The sequence below is a fragment of the Camarhynchus parvulus genome, chromosome 4 (genome assembly GCF_901933205.1).
Source record: "Camarhynchus parvulus chromosome 4, STF_HiC, whole genome shotgun sequence".
Taxonomy (NCBI): Eukaryota; Metazoa; Chordata; class Aves; order Passeriformes; family Thraupidae; genus Camarhynchus; species Camarhynchus parvulus.
In genome coordinates this window covers 28,401,103-28,424,382 of record NC_044574.1, presented here as the reverse complement: position 1 = coordinate 28,424,382, position 23,280 = coordinate 28,401,103, and the positions used below count along the sequence as shown (strand labels likewise).

General features: G+C 36.4%; 1 protein-coding gene across 6 annotated transcripts in view; it reads left to right on the top strand.

The window, feature by feature from the left end:
* Window positions 1–23,280, top strand: part of DLC1 (DLC1 Rho GTPase activating protein) — a 214,528-nt gene that overhangs the window by 81,025 nt on the left and 110,223 nt on the right. For all 6 annotated transcript variants that reach the window (XM_030946882.1, XM_030946884.1, XM_030946881.1 and 3 more), the window contains exon 5: window positions 6,377–6,410. In XM_030946882.1, the coding sequence (XP_030802742.1) occupies window positions 6,377–6,410 (34 nt within the window). The remainder of the gene's footprint in view (window positions 1–6,376; window positions 6,411–23,280) is intronic.

The following is a 23,280-nucleotide window of genomic DNA, read 5'->3' as shown; positions in this document are numbered from 1 at the left end:
AGATTATTAGAATCAGATTGCTCACTTACATAGCTGATGATTTCTACAGCTAAGCTTTTTTCAATTAGCTCATGAAGATGCAGCATTGGTGTTATAGATTCTGGCACTTGCAGCCACGAGGTGACCTTCCTTATTTTCATATCTGCACCCTTCAAAATTAGTAAGAGTGACTTGCTTTTCTTAGGATGAAGGGCAAAGGACTCCTTTGTTTTCTTTGAGGAGGCTAAGGAAAGACAGGAATTGCAGGATTTTAAACTCAATTTTATTCTGCAAGTAGGTGCCCACAGTTGATTTGTGACTTGGACTCATCATGTAAGATTTTAGCTTCTGTCATCACATTATACTATGAATTTTTTATTTATATGAAACATGTTCTAAGGTTGTAAGTATTATATAAAAGGGGATGAGTAAAAACTGAATTCACGTGGAATTCCTGTCAGCCACATAGAAGCATTCCTCAGACTCCAGGGCTTTAAGACAAAATCACATTTGTAGACATTACATGATGTTGAAGCTAATGTGAAACATGAGACCCTAAATATCTTTTACTGTTGTCTCATAGAGCTGCATGCCTTCTGGTTCAGTTTTGCCAGTGTTGCAGGGTTTATTGATATGTTTGTTATTGTAAACGATTTTATAAGATAAATATTAGCCAAAAAGTTACTTGTGAGCTTGGGAAAAAGCTCTCTGTGTAAATGAATCTTAATAGAACAGCTGGTGATTGATGAAAAGCATGAGCACTCTTGGGGCTGCTCCAGTTCTAGACATAGTGTGTCACATCTCAGCTTTGGTGTTAACATTCAAGTTATGGGCTTTTTTAGGGAAGAGATACGTATGTTTGAGGGAATGGAAGGAAGCACAGATTTTTGTTATTACCAAAATCTATATAAACATTCCATAACATTGAATTAAAATTTAACTCACGACATTTTCAGGTATTGTATGTGCATCCCAGAAAGTAGACAGCAGTTTAAGTGGAAATCAAATTCGTTATTTCATTAACTCCTGTGAAGTTAAACCTTTGCTTTTATTTCAAGTTGAGTCCTTATGTATAAAGTTGAGGTCTAGCCAATGCTAATCTGAAAAAAAAATTGTTTCTCACAAAATGTGACAGTAACTCTTGGGCCATTCAGGAATCCCCAGATGCTGCTGTGAAGTCTACTATCCCTATAAAGAAAGAAATTAATTCTTTATTATGGCCAAACTCTACTTAGTAGTCTGGACAAGCTGCAGACAGGGTTTTGTCTTATCTGTCATATGAACCAGCTTCATGTGGTCCTGGCAGATTTCAGAGCATTGGGAGCTCACCCTGATCCATGGGAAGCCTATGATAACACCAGGCAGAGCACAAGGCAGTTTTCCTGCAACTTTGTTCTGTGCTTCCAATCCAACAAGTCACACTCTGCCAGCTGAATGACGAAGACAGAGGAAATTATCAGACCACCCCAAATGAAGGCTCTTGGCAATTGCCTCATGGAAGGAGAACTGCCAACCATCCAGCACTAATTAGAAGAGGTCTCTGTGCATGACCTGAGTGGTATAAAGAGGCTCAAGCAAACTGTAATATCTAGTCAGAAAACGAAGTATAGGGAGACTGGAGGACAACAGATGCAGGCAAGCATACAGCTTTGCACTTCCACTAGAATTAAATTCATAGTGTTGTCATAACCTTAGCCAGACACATCTGAATGTGACATTAATTTCTTTTTTAAAATGAGATAATTGATGCAGCTTTATTGCTAGGTGGACTTTAATTGCCTTCCATTCTACTCTTCAGTAAAATTAAAGACCACAAAGAAAGAACTTGCCCAATTCATCTTCTAAAACTATTCTCTCCTGAAGGTTGATGGGGTTTTTTTCTTTCGTCATCTAGTTGGAAAAAAAAAATAAAACTTACTTTCAAAAACTGCCAGTTTTGTAAATAAGTCTGAATGATAAACTAATCCTTATTGGGTTTTTTCTCTATTAGTGCTAGTATTTCTTTTCAATGCAAATACTAAAATATTATGCACTGTAAATTAATTAGAATTTTTGAAAGGGTTTTCTACGTGCTTACTCTCTTAATCTGATTCATTAGCATGAAAGGCTTTAGTTTCAAAATATCAGAATTTACCAGTAGAGATACTTATTCAGTGTTTTGTTGTAATGGGGATATATTACTGAGAAAAATTCTGCTTATGGACTGCAGTATTTCCCAACTCCAAACCATCTGATGATCATGGATTCTTTTTCTTTTGTAAAACAGCCCAGTTAATTTTTAATTGCTACTTATCCAGATTTTAAAAATTGGTACATACCTTCTAAATAAAATAAAATTAAAAGTCTATGAATCCAGAACATACTCTGTTTAATGATAAACTGAATAATGCTTAAAATTTTGTTTCTGACTGAACATTTTTGATATCAGTTTTCAGTTACAAACCACATTTTGTTTACTGAAATAGAATTCTCTGTCTGGGGAATGGACATATCAAGAGCAGTCCTGCCAAGAAGGACTTGGGCATGCTGGTGGGTGAGAGGCTGAACATGACCCAGCCACGGGCACTCACAGCCCAGAAAGCCAAACGTGTCCTGGCTGCATCCAGAGCCCCGTGGGCAGCAGGGGAGGGAGGGGATTGTGCCCCTCTGCTCTGGTGAGACCTCACCTGGAAGGAACCCTGCATCCAACTCTGAGGGCCCCAACGCAGGAAGGACAGGGACCTACTGGAGCCCAGACCAGGGCCATGATGATGGTGAGAGGGCGGGAGTACCTCTCCTGTGAGGAAAGGTTGAGGAAAGGCTGAGATTGGCCACATGGAGAAGAGAAGGCCTCATTGTGGCTTTAAGTACCTAAAGGAGGCTTATAAGAAAGATTAGGAAAGATAAGGAAAGAAAGATACGGCTTATAGGGAAGAGGGCACAATTTTTGGCAGGCAACGGTATTAAAAAGAGGGTGGATTTAAATTAGATATAAGGAAGAATTGTTTTAGAATGAGGATGGTGAAATACTGGAGCAGGTTGCTCAGAGGCCCCATCCCTGGAAACATTCAAGGTCAGGTTGGACTGTACTCTGAGCAACCTGAGCTAGTTCAAGATGGCCCTGCTCATTGTAGAGGGGTAACCTCTAAATGTCCCTGCTAGCCCAAACAATTTGATAATTCTATAATTCCCTAATTCTATAATTCTATAGCATTTTACATACACTTTACAGTCACATTTGCACACACAGTACATTTTCAGTGATGCAGTTCCAATACAGCAAGGATGCACACAGAAATTTCACATAACATTTCAAGTAAGATTTTCATAATTTAAAAATCCCATCCTCTAATTTGGAAGAAAAAGCTGAATATATTTCAGCAGTGGTCTAGTTTTTTTGTCTTTTTCTCTCCTTTTTTGTTTGCTTTTCTTTCTTGGTGCTGCTAAGAATACATACTGTTAGAAACACAGAAAGGAGCCTGAGTTTGGGAGATATTTATTTAAATCTTTGAGGGGTATGTGTCTGTTTTTTTCTAAAACAAATATGATCTGATCATAGAGAAATTGTTACTCCAGTTCTTCAGTTCTGTGAGGAGAGTGAGAAATAATGTGAAGTTACAGTGAACCCATCTGGTCAAGCAGGAAAATCCGGTTTAATTGCTCTATTGCCAGAAACGTTAAATCACTTCCTGGGAATGCAATTCATTTGGAACATATGGAACTCATTGGAAGGTCTCCAGTGAATTCAAAACTGTACTGAAGATGAGAGCATTTCTCATAAGTAACAATCATGTTTTCCCACTGGGCAGCATGTAAGCAGCATGTGTAGCTGTATTAACAAAAAACTAAACAATAGGAGGACTGTCTGAGATCTTGTTCAACAAGATTTACTCATGGTTTACTTTAAATTTTCAAGAGATGCTATGTCCATTTAGGCTTCTTTCTTTCAGCATTTGAGCAGCAAAAGAATGTCCTGATGAAACTTTTAGCTCATTTTACATCTTAATTGAGAAGCACTGCACTCTAGAAAACAGAAATTTGAAAGCAATCTACCTCACTCTGACTTTCAATTTCCTGGAACTTAAAGTGCTTCTTCATCCTACTAAACAGAAGTAGAAATTTTGTGACTTCCACATCTGTCCTGAGGCTTGATAATTTTATGTATTTCCTGCAATTAAACCCTAGCAACCTTTAAGACTGCCATTTAACAAATTCACTAAAATGTATATTTCATTGTACATCAACAGGTTTTAATGATCATCAATTATAAATACTTTATATTTCCAGGAAATAAATGTATGTGACCAGTGGCATTATTAACAATATCTAAATCTGATATGCCAATATGAAAAATCTACATGTTGATGTGAATGACAATGACAGCATTTTAGGAACAGTTCATTCAGGCTAAAGGCACTGCCAGGGACTCACAGTGCAGTTATAAACATGACCAAAGTCCATTCCAGTCTATCATGAAGCCAGCAGAAAATTATCTTCTCTATTTGTCATTATCATATCCCCATGGAGTCCTGAAACTTCTTCCCCTGAGCTGTTCCTCTTTGCATTGCATTCAGAGCTTCCAGAGGCTGTGTCTGTCAAATTGTTATCTCTTTTCCATGACACAGCTTATGATTTCAGTGCAGACACTCTTGCTTGCCACATCTTCAGCCACCTCAGTGTTCTCTAGGATTTTCTTAGAGGAAGCCATCATACCTTTTGTAGCTAACAAAACTCAACACTAAAGCATGATGTTAACCTGTTCCCATCTTTCCTCCTTTGTCCTGACCCTCCCGTTTGATTCACACTAATGTTGTCTCTTTCTTTCTTGTACTATTAAGGGTTTTTTGTTTTTCCTGATTGCTTGCTTCTTTCTCACCTTCTTCTCTTCACAAAGTTCTGTCTTTACAAATTTCCTTCTTGGACTGATGTGAATAGTGAATCTCAGATTTTCTTACTTATCTTAGCCAGTGAAACCACCTAAGTGTGGAAAAGAGAAGAAAAATAAATACTCATTTTCAAAGTTATATGAACGTTTTATAAAAATTCATATATTATGCACCTTTTTCTTTCTTGAAACTAAGACCTTGATTCACTCTGTGATTTTATTGTTTCTTTGGCATGTTAATTTTCCTCAGTCTGTGTTTCCTCAGACTTTGTTGCATTACTCATTCTTCTCCTGAACAAATATATGTTTGTAAAATGCAAGGAAAAATGCTTTTCCAGGAAGAGGCTATCTTTGGTTTGAATAATATTAGTCTGGTTGTGTAATATTTTTGAATGTCAAAATCAACCAACACACATTTAGCCAGACAGAGTACAGGTGAAACAGAAAAAAATCACAAAAGGCATATATTAATGTATAGTGTCTAAGACATGTTCTAGTAGAAATTTTGTTGAAATTTGATCCAGAAGTTCTATGAAGCACTATTGTATATAGGAGGACAAATCAAATGAAATTAAAATTGCAAAGTCTGTTTTGAGAAATTCTATAGCAAGTCTGAAGCTGGTTGCTTTATTTCTGTCTATCTCTACCCTTTTTCTTTTTTCTTTGAATCTGCAGCAGGAAAATCTGCTGAATAAAGGCTAGGCTAACATAAGTGAAAAAGAAGTAAAATTGATACCTTATCTCAGTAACTCAGTATGCAGATCTGCATACATTGTATACCAAATCCAATTTCTCATCCAGCATTTCATACCTCTATCCTATATGCACATTTTAAAATTCTTTCTTTTGACATATAGTTTTCACTTTACTGTTTATTCAATCTATAATATCATTTTTTAGGGAAAATACACTCAGAAAGTTCCTCTATATTGGTCTGAAAGAAAATTATAATATGAAAAAAATTTGCATCCATTGCAAAAAAAGAAGTCTCATACAATTTTCCAAGTCCAGAAACAATTACAGCCAATATGAAAACAATTCTATTACTTGTCTCTGAAAATTTACAGGAAAAGTAAGAAATTGTTATATTATAGAACAGCACATATTTGAGCCTACAGAAGAGAGATTTGTCATTTCTGTCTAATCCTCAGCCCTGCGGATTTTGTCTTCCTCCCTCAAAATTATGAAGTAATTTCCCAGTGGAATTTTGTGATTGTGTGTTCTTAGGATGATTATTTCAAAATGTAATCATAAGAATATCTTATTAACTCCATCTCCTCCCTTCTCTCCTAGTCCTTTCTAGTGGTAATTACTTTCACAATTGATTGTAAGACACTCAAATGGGAACTGTATGTTTCTCTCCAGAGTGCTTAACACCGTGAGACCACAGTTTTTTCCAGATCTTCTAGACACTCACAAAATATACGTCAAGATTTCATGATGTTTCCCTAATACTATTTCCCTAATATTCCCCCCTTGTATGCCCTAAATACTCCCTAATATTTTTAATAGTGGTATTTTTTTTTCTTTCAGGCTATGCCAGTTATTTCAGAGAAGGAGAAGGCTGGTGAGTAAATATTTACTCATTTTCTCATTTTCTTGTTGTATTTGTTTTTGGAATACCCTGTTACTTAACTAAGTGATAAAAGACAGGCTTCAACTGTGGGCTTTCAAACATAGGATTGCAGATTTGACCAATGTCTATGTAAAGACTATCTGTTGTTTCCTGACTAGAGTAATTTCTCTTTCTAAAATGCAGTCCAGTTTTCTGTGTCATATAAATAAGGATGTTTGAAACTGTCCTACAAAGCTGAATTGCAGCTGCTCCTTACATCAGTGTTCCTGTAGTTACTAACTTGTTATTTGGTGTTAACACGTATTACGATTTATTAGACGTCTCAATTAACAAATACGATGCAAATGGGTTTTCTCAAGTCAGTTGAATTTGACTTTTGATTTGGTGTAAGCTTTACTGTCTATCTTTATATATGGCAAGAAATTTCAATTACCTGGAGTATTTCACTGGAGGTAATAACACTTGTTTTGGCTAAGTACTTCTAGAATATTGAAAGATTGTTTTTCTGTTCTTTTCTGTTATATATGCCCTCTGAACACTATGTGCTTTGGTGTTGCTGTGTGAAATCTATTACTGATTGCCTGCTAGACACTGTCAAATTCTTGTGATAAACGCTATGGAACTCAGCACTATTGCTCTCGAGAATCACTGTTGGTTGCTTGTCTTTTAATTTAATTGATAATTTGCTACTGTACTTTGAATATAGCTTGAAAAATACCTCAAAATATCCAAATGCCACATGGCATTCAGATTTATGTCTGATTTTATTGTTGATGTTTTCTTGCACTACCCTGGTTCAGATTGTTTCTTTTCGTTTGCTTATTAGGGGAGAAGAATAGGTTAAAAAATGTTTCAGAGAAAGTCCACAGTAACAGTCAGTACTGTAAAAGCTATGGAGCTGTCAGGATGTTGTTACTTTAGCTGTTGATGTTCAGAAATAATTCCCAAACTCTGACCCATGTTTAATAAGATTTTTCTTTATAGATTTCATAGGCAGCATTATTTGGTGTTTCTTTTTCTGAGGTTGTAAATTATGTCAAAACATGCAAACTGATTATAGTTATATATAACTGACCATACCATTTGTAGTTATTTTCAAATAAAACTCGAAGATCTATGCTTCGTCTTTTGGTGTCAAAAGTACCTATGATGCAAGTGTTGGTAATAATATAAAATGAATGTATTTTTTACATAGACTTTATAATATGTACATATGCATACAAGGCTCTCTTTTCCTTCTTTCTGGTCAGACTCCTGTGCTATGTTTTTCTGTGGATGGTATTATATTTCATATTGCAAATATTAAGTGGAACTTCATGCCACATGATGTCAGTTTTCTGACATTGCCATGTATATGAGCACAAGCTAAACTGAGAATGAATATGTGGTTGCCTTTTAATGAGTTTTGGCTTTCATTTAACTCTACAGCTCAGAAGATCCTGAGATTATGATGGGTTATTTTGCAATATTGAGAATGTACGAGGGAGATGATTATTAAGATCAGGCCTAATCACTTGGTTCTAGGGGCAGGAAGTGTTATTTTAGTTAAGTGCAATTGGATCTTGATTTAGGCAGTCAGATCCCATGTTTTGCAAGGTAACTTGCCAGTGCTTGATCATTGCTGCTTTCACTTCACCAGAATGACATTACCTATAGTCACGGATGACGAAGACAGACTTAAGGTGTGAAAGCCTCCAAAATAATATAATGTGTTTTCTTGTCTGCTGTAAGAGAACAAAAGAAATACGAATTTTGATATTTATTTGGAAATACCAACAATCTAAAGTTTTCTAGTTTATGTTATCACAAGCAAACTAAAGTATATCACAAAGTATTACAGAACAAAAAGCAGTTTATTTAATTGCTGGTAGAGCTAATAACTTTGCAGGTAAAGAGATTGAATGGCATTGTATTCCAATTGGATAGAAATGCATTCAAAATTTCTAGTGAAACATCTCTTCTCATTTTGAGAATTTGAACTAATATTTTCTTGTAAGTCCCTCTTTTCTACTTACTACTATTTGATTCCATCTGTGACTGGAATAAGAAATACAAGAAAGTAGAAAGGTTGTTATTACAATGTTTCTGGTTTAGAAATTTTATATATGCAGAAATAAACCCCTGTTTTAACAAGACTTTTTATTCTGTAGACTCCAGATATCTTGATATTTTCAAATGTTTTTCCTATAGGCAACCAAACATTTAGATCCTTAAATGGACTAAGCTGCCTAAGCAGCTTAGAAGTTCACACATTACTGATTATGTTTATAGTATTTTTTAATCCTTGAAATGAAATATTTTTTCAATTTTATATATTTTCCAACAAGCAGTAAATTTTGACATCAAACGCAAACTCCATAAGATGGAGTACTTATCAAAAAACCCAAAACACTCACATACCATTTTTAGATTTGGAACAAAGCCAAACATCTGAAAACATTGTTGCTTTTGTCAATTAATAGCTCAAGAGTTGCATAACAATTTTTTTTTTTTTTAATAGTGGAAAGCGCCGTAAAACATGCAATTGTAAAGTGCCTTTGGCAAAAATCTATAAATGATCAGTACATTGAGCAGAACATTGGTCATGCCTAAACACGTACCCGATTGCTTCCACTTGTGTGAATTGGGGCATTGCAAATGATGGACTGTGGCATCAGCTAGTTCTGAGTAATGCATTTTTAAGAAATCTCAATATTGTTGACATTTCTGGCAATGTTGAAAAATAAATCTTTCAAAATAATATTTTGAGGTAGAAGTTAACATCAAGCAGTATGCACAGTCAGAGAAAATGGTGGTTCAAGCCAAGAGATGACTCAGGACAAGTAATGTTGGCGCCTACATTAAGAATACAAGCCAGAAACCAGATTCAAAACACTATTTTTTCAGATTCATCTGTTTTTCTTTTGAGTAAATTACATATCTGCATGCCTTTGCTCACCTTGCTGACTGTGGTGATTTATATTCTCCAATTCTGTACAAAAACTGTGAAGATATTTGAAGGATTTAGCACACCTGTCAATAATGTGTCAGAATTTGTCGTATTGACTCCATTTATAGTCTAAAAATAATCAGCATCTGAACCTTTGGTTCACATGGCTGTATATCAGCATCTGTTTTACTGATGTGGTTCACATATGAGACTTCATGAATGGTATCAGTTAACTCTCCTCTAACTGCAGGCTCGAGACAGCTCCTGACACACATACCAATATCCAGTACAATGAATCCACTGTGAGCTTCCTAATTCAGGGCTAACTTCTGTTTCTGGAGCAGTGTTCCCAAAACAAAGGTGAAATGACTTTAAGCCAATACTAGAATTATTGCCTAAGTCCCTTTGTGTACCTGCTTCATGCTTGCCCAATTTATCCTCAAATATTTGTAGGGAATAGTGAACTCTGTTTGTGGCTTAGAAACATTGTTACAACAGAGCCAGTGGGAGAGGCAGAGCAAATATCCACATCTGGTCACAGACTAGCACAGCTTATTTCTCTTGAGGTGATGGAGCTATGCGCTATCAATAAACAGGGCAGAAGGTTTAGTCTAGCCCTAAACAAATTTTAAGTAAATATTAACACCTTTGGTCCATAATGTTCAGCATTATAATAAATGAGTTCTTTTAAGTGAGAATAGGAATTGAACATGCTTTTGAGTTTTCATGACTCTATCAAAATATTCCCTTGTGCTTTAAAAATATACTGTGGGAGAAGTGCACAGCCTTTTTGGGTAAATCTCAGTATTCTCTCTAACTAGCAGGTTAGAGAGATCTACTTCAGCACAAATAAAAGTGTCAGACCATTATATGTAGTACAACATTTGATAGCCCATTTCTCACTGTGTTTTGATGATCAGCAAGACAACAAGAGGATAAAACATGAAGCACAGTAAAAAATAGCAGCATCAAGGGATCTCTTGCCAGCACATAGTTCTTGAAAGCTCCCCAGTGTCAGTATTAAAATATGGGCCTAGCAGTGAACAACTCTTTTTTTTTCCCCTGCATCTATTCTATTTCTGGCAAAGACACTATTTAATGAAGTACAGGTTCTATTCTCCTTTGGTGTTAATTTTCCTGATTGTCTTTTGATTCAGAAGGAAGACAAATACAGAGATTATTAAAGAGGCCTTAATGGCAGGGTTTTCCCTCTCACAGGCTCTTATTGTCAGTGTCAGGCAGCAGAGGACACTTGGTGCACAACCCCATGGTGAGATGAGCTGCAGAACAGGAGGTGATGGAGTGATGACAAGGTGGGTTGGCTGTCTGTGAGAACTCACAGCAGGACCTGGAAAATCCAGTGCGACGGGTTCACTATCATGTAACCAGGCACATAAAAGACCAAATGCTTGGCTCATTAGGTAGAGGTCTGTTCATTCCATTTCATTTAACTGCAGCTCTAATCAAAAGGGAAAAAAAATATAATCTTCACTAGATTTTACAAACTTATTCTAGATCCAGAGAAAGCAATTCTTTCTCTGGATCTGGAGCAGTGTTCACTAGATGCTCTGTTTTCATAAGGTCATTAAGAGCTCATGCATATAATAAACTGGTTTGAACCTAGAGCAAACATTACAAAATTCAATTTGGCTACAAGATATCAATTTCCAAATAAACTGGAGAGAAATACAAGGTAATTGGCACAGTTACTAGTTTTCTGGCTGCCTTACAATAACTCTAGCCAGTATTGTAAAATAAACTAGGCAAAATGAATAATTAATTGTTCCATTTAGCAAGTGTTTTATCTGGTTTTTAGAAGAACAGTCTTACTAGAGTTTTTGTGAGACCTTAGTATGAAGTACTAGCTGCTAGTTAGGTAATCCTTTTTTATTGTCAATGTTGCAACACTTATAAAATTTGGTGTTTGTTTTCTAAATAGCAATGTCAGGGGAACGCTCATACTTCTATCTGTCATACTGAAAAACAGTTATAGAAGCTCTGCTAGAAAATGCATGGATGGCTGCCAAACACTAATAGATGTTAATAGATATATTTTTATTCCATTGCTATTCATTTTATTACTAGAAAAAATTATGATGTCAATAGATACTGAAAGCTGACCTTTCATGCTAATATTCCTAATAATTTTTGGTTCTTTGGTTTTCTTTATTTTTTTCTAAATGCAGTAAAATAGCTGATGTCAGGATTTTTGGTATTTGATTTTTAGTGGTTTATTAACCACACACTAGTGTAGTTGTTCTTCTGAATAAATTACTTCACTTTTAAAAGTCATACCATATTCACTGGCATGTGGGCATAAACATACAAACTTTAAAATCCACACAGCACTATGTGAAGCCAAAGGTGCTGTTGAAATTTTCTTTATGTTTTGGAGGAACCAGGAGGTCCTAGGACTGCAGCTTTCATATAAAAGTCCCCTTTAAACCATGCTAAATGCACTAGAAGCAGGGTGATGCCTAAAACTCCTCATGGTTGCCTCTAGTATATCACTTTTGCTAGTCTTAAAGACTGCAGGTTAGGGTCAGGTAGTGTGAATGTGCTCTGAGGAGCCAGTGATAAGGCTGTGTACCGTTGGAGGAGGACACAAAAGTTCAGGTACCAGCCTGGACACGAAAACAGGTGTTTTATGGAAGGCTAAAACTATTTCCATTAAAAAAAATTATAATTATTAAGTACATCTGCAGTATCTGGGAACTAGCAGAACCTGTTGTGCATAAAATTCCTTAGTAAACTTCTATTTTCTTTTCCCACCTGCCTTGTGGAGAAAGTATGGGCCATTAGTATGGACCTTTTTTACCTTTTTTGGAAGAGCTTCTTAGGTCAAAATATGCTGTTGTTATCTTCAAAGGAGTTTAATTTTTTCATACCTTTAATGTAATCTCATTTACTTACATCTTTAAATGCTTAGAAAAAGAAGCTTAACTGAATTATTTCAGGCTAGTAACAAGGCTAGGCCATTATTTTTACATTGTATTATACATACATATATTTTATCATATTCTTAAGGTTTTTTTAGTTATAATAGCTTTCTAGGCTCTTTGATGATTTCATTAATTGTGGAAACAACTTTAAATATTTATTTGAAAAATATTCATATGTCCTTTTTCATTTTAGAAGACACAAGCTGTGCCCAAGTGTCTTATATTCCTGTGGTGAGCAATCAAATCTTGATTTCTCTGCCAGTTTAATGTGTTTTCTTAAGTAACAAAATTACCTTATTTAAATCAAGATAGTTCCCTGAAAGGAATAAAACTTTATATGATACCAGCTGAATGATTACTGCTCCCAGCCATCATGCTAAACATTTCAATCCAATGTGTTTCTAAGACAACATGCGCTTCCCTATTTAATACAAGTTGTTTTTATCACAATAATTATGTGACTATAAAAAACTCCAAGAATTAGCATTATTTTAAAGATATTTGATATTAATAATATTTAATCTCAGATTGATATATTGTAAGAACAGACTTCATCACCTATTAGTGAAGCACAGTTAAACAAAGGATAACTCTATTTGGACGTTCTTTCTCCAACTGTGTGTTCAAGCAGGCCAGCCCTGAGTTCAGACTAGATTGCTCAAGTCTTAGTCCAGCCCAGCTTTGAACACTTCCAAGAAGAGAGCCTGTGCAACCTCTGCAGGCTACGTGCTCCTCTGCTGTCTTGTCTTCACAGAGGAGTCATTCTTCTAATGTCCAGCCTGGTCCTTCCTGGTTTCAGCTCATGCCTCTTATCTCCTCTGTTGTCATCCTCACATGCACAATATGAACAGTCCAGCTCCATCTGCTTGTTGCCTAATGTCAAGTCTTGGGGAGCTGCTGGTAGGACCCCAAAAGACATCTCTGCAGGCTGAACAAGTCCTGCAGGCTCAGCTCATAGGCTGAGTGATCCAGACCCTGACCTGCTTGGTGGCTGTCCCCTGCATGTCCCTTTTATCAATGTCCTTCTTGTGTTGGGAGGGTTGTGAAACTGGACTCACTGTTACAGGTGTGGTCTCACAAGCACTGCATAGAGAGGGATAATCCCTTCCCTCCATCTACAGGCCGTGCTTTTATTGATCCATCCCAGGCTGCTGCCAGCTCGTTTTACTGCCAGGGCACACTGCTGGCTCATGCACAGCTCAATGTCTGCCAACACCCCAGGGCCTTTTCCACAGAGCTGCTCTCCAGCCAGTTTTTCTCATTTATTTATCCACCCTTACAGATTGTAAAATCCCAACTTACAAAAGAAAAATATTGTGGAAATTGTGCTCTTTGTTGTCAAAACAGAAAATAGAGCAGGAGACCCAAAAATTTTTTACTTGCAGCAAAATCAATTTTGTGTTACATTATAAGTAATTATAATATGTTCAGATTTTAGAACACCATCAAACAGATTGTAAACTGGTACTCAGTATATTCTGGCTAGTGTCATATAATTAATTTTAATCAAGTGGCTTCTCAGTATAAAGTTAGGTATCAGTTACACAGTGACTCGCTAGCATTTATATTACCCAGGCCACATTGTAGTCTCTTTTTGACTTGGACATCAGAAACATTCAAAAAGAGGTAGCGCCTGACCGAAAATAGCTTTTAAATCAAACATGATCAAGTTGTTCTTTCTTCCCTTTTTTGGCTATAAGAAGTGTAACAGAGAATGCTGATAACCAATTAATCAAGTTATTTCTAGGCTAATTTTCTTCAGACTGAGTTCATGGCAAAGACATGTGTTGATTCAAATGAACTATAAACTAGTTCACTTGGTCCTAATTAAAACTGACATGCAGTCATTAGGTCGTGGTTTCTAAAGTAATGATGTGACTGTTGATTTGGAAATCAGGTGATGGTCTTTCTTTTTCAGTGTCCAGAAATAGAGGCAGTTTCTGAAAAGATGAGATGCCAACAGCCAAATTTTAATATTAACTTTTGACTAAATTTTAATAGTTATTCAGGTACCTGAATATGAAAAACAAGCTGCTAATTTTGCAACAATTTCTTGTCAAGGTTACTTCTGGGCAGTAAAGTCTGCATGTGGCACAAAATTATGATGATACCTAGTCATTTCTGAAAAAATGTAAGATGCTCTTCTTTGCTTCTTTGGATTCCTAGACAACATTCAAAACATCTGGAATATATTATGCTCCCATGTTCATATTTGAAAGTAGGACTTGAATTGCTGAATTGTTTCAGAGTTGTTGAAGATGAACAAAAAAAATTGAACAATTTTAAACCATGTTTAATATGAAGAGCTTAGAGTACTTAAAATTAATTGTTACAAGATAACCTCTTTTTTTGTCTGATAAAAAATAAGGATAAGAAATTGTTTCAGTTCCAAACCACTGGAACTTGAGCTTGTTTTTTGTTCCTTATACACTTGAGGTATTTACATGCTCACCTTACTAGAATAAAAAGTCACTATTCAAAAATTCTTAGGGAAAAGAGAGAGGCCTTTGATGTCTGATGAGAAGGCATGATTGTTTCTCTATGATTCTGTGACATGATTATTTACATTTCTCTAAGGACATGCTGAAAAATCAGGTGAGAGACACCCAAAAACACACTTTGGATAAGGCACACCTGGAGGCAAAGTGACTTCCTGATGCAGAACCATCCTTGGCAGGACAGTTATAGGTCTGGATGTAACTGCAGTGTCACAGGTGCCACAGACTGGGGTTTCTTTTTTCCTTGATGGAAATATCAACCTGGGCTCTGAATGTCTTCTGCTATAGCAAGTCATGTTTGAGAGAATTGTGGCTTCTGCCCATAGTGTGTTCAGCCTGAATAGTTAGACCTTTTATTATCTATAAACTGAAAGATACCAACCGCACTGACAAAAATTGGTTTTCATCATCCTGAAGATTTTAAATAGCTTGTGATATCTAGTCATCAAGTTCAACCATTTTCTCAAATCTTCTCTCCAAACACTCTTGTAAAATTAGATTACTTTTGCATATGTCAGGAAATGGCAATTGAATCAAATGCTGGTTCTCTAATATGTGACTGACGCCCATGATCTTTAAAATGCACCAGTGTACAATTATGTGCAAAGTCAGTCACTTGCCTCATGCTTTATTACCTCTGTCAGTCTACCTCTGTGTTAATTTTGACTATTAGTGAATTTCCCCTTCATGACTTTTTAGGAAAGAATCAGATAACTACTTGAAATGGTTGCATAATTTATAAGTATTACAAATCAAGAAGTAACTGAAAAAAAAAGTTTGTTGATAGAGAAAATTGCCAAATGGTTTCTAAACTATAAATCTACAAGGAGTTATTCCTGCAGATGATCATTCTAGTCACATGATTTTGGACTAAGCTTGGAAGTAGAAATTTGCTAAATCCTAGTCTAAAATGATTTCTCTGAAAGTTTCTCCATGTGAATATTCTCTTTAAATCAATTGTTAGGTCATTAATTTAATTCCCAGCCAATTCTGGATTGAGTTGCAGCTGCTGCTGTATGTTGGCCTAAAAGAAAGGAAATATTTGGTAACCAGTTTCAGAGTGTTAGCCAGGTATATCATATCTTAGTAGCTTAGAATTGAAAGGCAAAGAGGAAAGTAACCATGGATTTTAATACATATCAAAATACAGGCTTGAAATTAAAGAGCAGTTGAAATATCTGTTAAAAGGCAAGGAAAAGAATTAAATGAGCCATAACATCTTCTAGGCAGGTGCCTAATTTACAGTTTTCCTGGATCATGTTTTCATATTGCATGGAAGAAAAAGAAAGACTGAGATTTTAGTCAAGAATTCATCTATCAATTGATTAACATAGAATACTGTTTACAGAACAATCTATCAATACACCAGAAATATTTTTCTCATGTAGTTACCATGGGAGGCTCTCAAAACAGGGATGAAACCACAGAATGCTCAGACAATCCCAAGGCTTTGTTTTGGTGGTATATCTCACACTAAGTCTGTGAGTGGGATAATGTTTTTTGTGTCAGCACAAGTGTGCCTTCAGCAAGTGTCTGCTCCACGTTTGTAACCCATGTACCTGGTCTGGTACAACTTTAGCATGTGTATCAGGTTAATCAATTTTATCAGGTACAAATTCATCATCTTCAGTGAATTTGTGACTGGAAAATGAAAACTATATAGTTTTCTTAGAATTTCTTTCCCCCTTTTAGAACATCTCAGACTAGTGCTTTTTAAACAGAATGCCCTTAGGACTTAAGTCTGGCCCTGTGTTTGGAACCATGGATCCAGCCTACCATTTGTAGGAAAATGTCTTTTAGCAGCCATTCAATGAGCTGTTGCAGGATCAGACAATAACAATGGATGATGTAGAAGACACTGTTCCTGGCAAGTTAATTAGAGTAGGATTTTCTTCTCCAAGCTTGTAAGTGGTACTGGCTTTTTTCAGTCACAGATTTAATACCTGCTGTTCCTTTCAACAGTTAGTTTTTGCACCTCATCTGTTTTTTTGTCTCCCAGTACAATAGATGTCCATGTTTTATCACTCTGTGTCAAAAAACATTTGAATTTTATGTGCAATTGCTTGTCTCTTCCTGTAAAAGAATGACAGGACATCAAACAGAGGTGGCAGATTCAAAACAAACAAGGGGAGGCAATCTAGAACTGAGCCGTGGAGCTCCTCATCTCAGTAGACTGCAGATGCTAAAGTTGTACACAGCTTTAGAAAAAGACTAAACAAACTAGTAAGAGAGAAATTAATTCATATAACCCTTACTTCAATAAAATTAATAAAAGTTCTTACCAATGACTTTTGCAGGACTTACCCAAATCATAACCTTCTATATACCAAACCAAAACTCGCCTAGAATGCCAAATTAGTAACGCAATACATTCTCTAGGAGTTGAGTTTGATTTTAATGAGTCAAAACTGGTATTTTGTAGTAAAAGTATCCTGAATATTCAAGTCCTAATATGTACATTGAATATACTTTTATTGCATGAGTGTTTCTTTGTTTTGTAAGAGGCATGGTTTTCCCCCAGGAAATATCAAATTAAGAATCCTATATAACTTATACAGCAACAGCAAAAGACGTCTACGTGTTAGGAAACTTTCTATCAAATGCTAGAGGGTTCTTAAAATTTGCAGAAAACCAACCAATGATCAGAATAAAGTAAATCAACGCAATTCTTCGGCTTAGTAAATAGCAAAGAGAAAAATACGAGTGCATGTCATAAGAATATAAAAACACAAACATAACCAAAGACCACACTAAAAACTGTAAAGACATATATATTACAGTTGTCATCAAAACTTGGCATAATTTTGTCTTTAATGAGGAAATGGACATTGGAAAACTAATCAAGAAATTTTCCAATCTAAGAAGTTGCTACATGTATTCACTTTTGCAACACATTTCAAAGGCATTTCCAGAGAGGCAATGTATGCAAACTAAGACAAATAAGAAACAGACGTCTTTTCATAAAGCAAATCTAGATAAAAATCTTCAGCAAAGTAAATTGCATTTATTTCTATTAAAAGACTGAGAGATAAGAAATGAGCCATGTTTTGGGTTTTTTTCTCAAAATAATCATTATAGCTTAAGTAAGTTAAGCTAACTCTACTGATCCATAGAAAAAATTCCACATCTGGAAAATCTTTGCTTCATCTGCGTTGGGGTTTCATGCTTTTTGGTGCTTTGTTCACCAGTTCCCATTACTCTAACTTAAACCTCTCCCTTAGGAGCATTCCAATTCCAATGGAAGAGCATTCCAATTCACTTAAAGATATAGTGACCATTTCATGTCCTGAGATATGTTATTTAAGCTTCTTTACCCGTTTCCTTAAACAAAGCAAAATCAATCCTCAAAAATAAAGCAACTAAAAAAAAAAGATAATATATCTTTGTAACATGCTGCAGTATGGACAGTTATTTTAATAGATTGAAGTGAGATCAAAAATTGTAATTGTCAAAGATAACATAGAGATACATTTTTTTTATTGTAGACTTCTAGCTGGTTTAGCAAATAGAAGTAAGTTTAGACACACTCCAGCACCAAAATCCTCTATTTGCCATGAACCAATCACAAGCAGCACTGCTGAAAATCTGAATTAAGTATCAGCCAAATGCACACAGTGCAGGCAACCAGAAAACAATTGCCTCCTATATTCCCTTCTGGCTCTTTCCTGTATAGTGCTACACAATTGCTTACAAGTACTCCTTACCTCTCTACTTAGAAATCCAGGAGATAGATTTAGAAATATAATTATGACAGAAACATAGTAGCACAACCAAAGTACTTCCAAAATTGGGATTTTTTTCTCTCTTAAAGGAGCTGTGGGCTGAGTCACAAAGTTTTTTTTCATTGTCAGAAGAAGGTATGGGCTAAATATCAAAATAATTTGAAGTGCACACATCCAGTCACTAAGGTTTAAAGGGCACCTGTTTCAAGAATGCAGTCACACAACAGCATCTGAAAAAACAAATTAAACAAAAGAAGGACTCAAGTACCAGCACAGAGTTGTCACAGTTCTTTAATTATTCTTCCTGCTTGAGTTTTGTCCCATGTCATCCAGTAGTTTTCTAGAAAAGATCCATGAATTCTTGGAAGATAAGATCCAGGGAGTGTTTGAAACCAGTAGTGGTAGGAGATTCGCACTTACTGTCGTTGAGTGGTGTTGATCAGAAAGGTCAAAGAGATTAATTCACTCTGACATCCTTTGTCTACCCCAGACTTCTCCAGGTTTAGTCCTTTCTTAGAGGATTCAAATAAAAATTTAGGAACATATCCTCCTCTCAGTGGAAAGATCTTTAGCCTCTTGTAATTCATGGAAAATACACCTCAGTGAGATTCTAGCATAAGAACTTGAACCACTGCTTTCACCTACCTCTGCTCTTCACTTTCCCTCCTTCTGAAAAACTGCCTTCAAGATTTTATGTTTGAACTTTTGCTGCAAAGGAGATTTGAGAATTTTTTTTTTTAATAGACAACTGGATCTGATAGTTGCACTTTTGCCTTTTAATTGTTTACCTATCATGCAACAGTTACTAGTTCAGGAGGGAAAAAAAAAGAAAAACCAGTGAAAATTAGCTATACTGCTGCTCTGTTACACGTACCTGGAAAGTGGGACTCAAATGATTTTCAGCTGCTTGTCTAAATGGTAGGGCAAGGTAATCCCTGGCATAGCTGTAAACAAAAGTGGGGCTGACAGTGAGCTGGTAGGCATTAGCAGCTGTCCCAGATTATGCTCCCTGTAGAGCAGCTTTTTGTACCAGAGCTTGCTGCTCCAACACTCCCCCTCCTCTGGGACAAACCTGTGCAGTGGACAGAGTCATGCTGAGCTGTGCTTAGCCCTGGATACTCATCTATCACTCCCAAACCATGCTGAGGTATTGGAAGGGGTAAGTGGAAGTCACTGTAGCCATAATTATACCTTGCATGCAAATTGTTATCTGCATGAATACTCACTCTATCAGCAACCTAACAACAAATTGATGAAACTTGAGAAAGCCTTACATGTGTGTGACAGAGAATAAAGAAGCTCAGGTACAGGGCTCCACATTAATTCAGTAGAGAACCACCCCACTTTTAACATCCTGACCCCATCAACATTGAGGAAGCATTGCCTTATTAACGGCCTCACACAGCAGGAGTCAGGCTGAAATTTGCTTTTATTTCAAATGGACCTTTGAACCACAGATCTCACTGATAAGAAGTAGAAGATTTCACTTATTCAGTCAAGTGACAGTCAAGTGAACTCAAAAGCATATTACTTTCCTGAGCTTGCAGCAATTAGACACTCATCCATTCATAGAACAGTCCTTAAAGAAACAAGGAAAGTGTGCTGTGTTCTCTGGTTTATGCTATAAATAGTAAAAATTTTGAAGCAAGTTACCTTGATTAAGAAAAAGCTAATTCATATTCCCAGACATTAGAAATATCCCTCTGTTAACACAGGGACCATCAGCTGACCCTACATAACTGTCACTGAGGGATAAAATAACTTCAGAGGAGCACTTAAGGCCAAACTGACATTTAAAAGCTGCCAAACTTTAAATTAAGGTTTATTCCTGAAGAGCATCCAAGTAGATTATGGTAAGAAAATCAAAGAGGCATATTTCTGCTCTTCAGTTGCATTTGAAAATAGGTACACTGTCATGATTAAACTAGCATCATTTCTGTAATATCTAATTATCTTTACCTGATTTTGAAAATGCAATACAGTATTTCTTCTTTCCTAGTAGTGTGTGTCCTTTCAGGGTTAGATGTGAAAGGATAGACACTACTTTGTAGCTTAGGCTGCAGTGCTTCATGTTGAAAGCATTATTAATTCATGAAGGAATGTGCTAAACCTTGTAGGTCACTGATTCATTTTTATTGAGATTTGGTTACATTTCCTATGCACCCTTCTAATTTATTCTGGACATTTTTGGACTTTTTGGATTTAACACCCACATGCATTTCATAAAAAATAGGGACTTTGTTCCCAATTTCCACAATCAGGATTGAGCTGGACTCCTGTTCACAGGCCCTACAAGTCTATGCTCCTTTCCAAGCCATTGTCTTCACTGTCTTGCCCCAAACATCTCCTGATAGATTTTCCCAAGGAAGGTCTGTGCTGTTTCCAGCAAAAACAAAAAATAACAAACCCAGCATTCTTTTTCTTGAATCACTTTCCTTACTTTTGTGATATATATTTCTGACTTAACTCCAGTCATCTTGAATAGCTTAGGATCTCACTATAGGTCATGTTGTGTCACTTGAATAGGGGATTTTTTCCAGCTCATTTTTCAGAGCATTTTCATATTCACTAGCACGATCATCAGAAAGCAATGACTCAGTCTATGATAAACTGTCAAACTAAGTTTGTCTCTACCATCTACTGCTAAAGTTTTCTTGACACCTATTCAACAATTCATTTCATTCATAGTTTCCCTTTGATAAGTTTCCATTCCTTCAAGCCTTTTCTTCAGAGCTAGGAAAGAAATCTAGTTCCCCTGGGGCTATTTGTCATAAACTCTCCACCCAGCTGACCAGAAAGCATGCTTAGAGTCTGAACCAGAGCCTGGAATGAAACTTCCTCATTCAGTAGCACCTATAAAGGCTCACAAGCACATTCCTCTGTTGGCATATATAGCAACCAATAGTCTACTGATTCTCATAGAGGGGATGTCTTGTATCCCTTGTCTACCTTTCCTGTATGCATTTTTTCATGGTTCTTTTACAGTGTTCATTGAACATGCAACAAGTGAGCACACTTAATTATCTCACATTTTATATGGAATAGCTCACCAGTTGGAGAACATGCAGCTCTTCAAGGGGAGCTGAATACTTTAATCCACATTCTTGCGGTGTCTATACTTCGACTTTTATCTCTTGGTGATACAGCAATCAGCTGTAGTATGTTCAGTCACCACTAGGAAGTCTATCTACCTGAAATGGTGAGATAGGCATCCCTAAAAGTTGTCCTAATTGTTTAGCTGCATATCTCAATGTGGATTTGTGTTCAACTGCATGCTGTCAGTTTTTAAATGGAATTTATAGTCCGGCTTACAGTTCAAGCAATAATTCCTGGGTTTCATTATGCATGAATCTGCTATGTTTGCGAAATATATATATCCCTCTTCATATATTCAGTGGGCCAGACTGTGATTCACCTCAGCACAAATAGATTGAAAGTTGTAACTGCCTGAAAGAGAGTTTTGTTTTGAAGGTGAGTCACAGTGTTGCATCCCCAACTTTATTCACTGCCTTCTAAGTTCAGGAATTCAACCATTTGCTGTAAACTGGATCATTGAAATGATTCATATGAGGTCTATTTTTTACCTTATGTTGTTTTAATGAGCTGACTTTCAGCAAGCTGTGCAAACATTTGCCCCAGTACCATATGACAGGACAGTTTGGTACAATAAGGGACACAGGCAAAAAGACTTTGAAGAATTAAATATTTCTTGTAGCAGCCTTCTGCTGATAGTGTCTTGGGAAATAAGTGCCTTAAAGAGGCTGCACAAGACTTAGAGAATTTGGTGTAGAAAATGTATTTAAATACTAAAATATGCAATTCTAACTGACCAAGAATTAGGACTCTGTGTCTACACAGCCATTCAGATGATACTACAGCAGCCACTGTTATATAACAGAAACTTTGGAGTCCTTTTAGAAATTTGAGACTCTTACAGACTGTCTTTTGCAGACTAAACATCTCCCCTTCCACTCTTATGTTTGCTGTGCTGGCCTCTATGAGCTGCACAGACATCCTCATCTGGGCTCTTGGTACATGTGACTTGCCTCTGCTCCACTGCCTTCTGTGGCTCTCCAACCTGTAATGTGACCATTGCATTGGTCCCCTAATCTGCTCCAGCTGAACTGCTTTTTCTGTCAATCCTTTAGCATTTCCAAAGTTATATCACACATTCACAATCAAGCTATGTCTTTACATAGACTGCTGATATATTACCATGTGCTTGTCCTTCCTCTTCTTGCTCAGGGCTACCATTCCTAAGAGAATTCCCACCATTAACATCTTTTATTACCTTTCAGGCATATAAAGATCATGTAACCTTGGTGCAGAGAGTGCTCTGCTGGGAACTGTAAAAGCAGTGTGTGTTTACAGTAACACTAGACACTGAATTTCAGAATAAGTCAGCATTTTTTGCCCAACAGGAATCCAGCACATTGGTTCTCAGGCAAGGAGGAGCAGAGTGGACCTAAGGTCAGCATGTGCTTGCTGTTAATGCATAGTTCAGTTCTTTGTTTCAAGCTTCAGGCCCACACTTACCTGGCCTTTTCTGAGTTGCCTTGCTTGGTAGATGTTAGAAGTTAAGAGCTGGTCTCCCCTTATTTTTCTGAGAACTCCTTTCATTAGGCTGTCATTGATAAAATAAATATAGTAATTGCAAAGGTTTGCGTGACCCTTTTTGAGTTCCATGGATTCATTCACGTCTTTACAAACCATGCACAACAATGTGATGTAGCCCATTTTTCCATAAAAGGGTATGGAAACATCTAACTG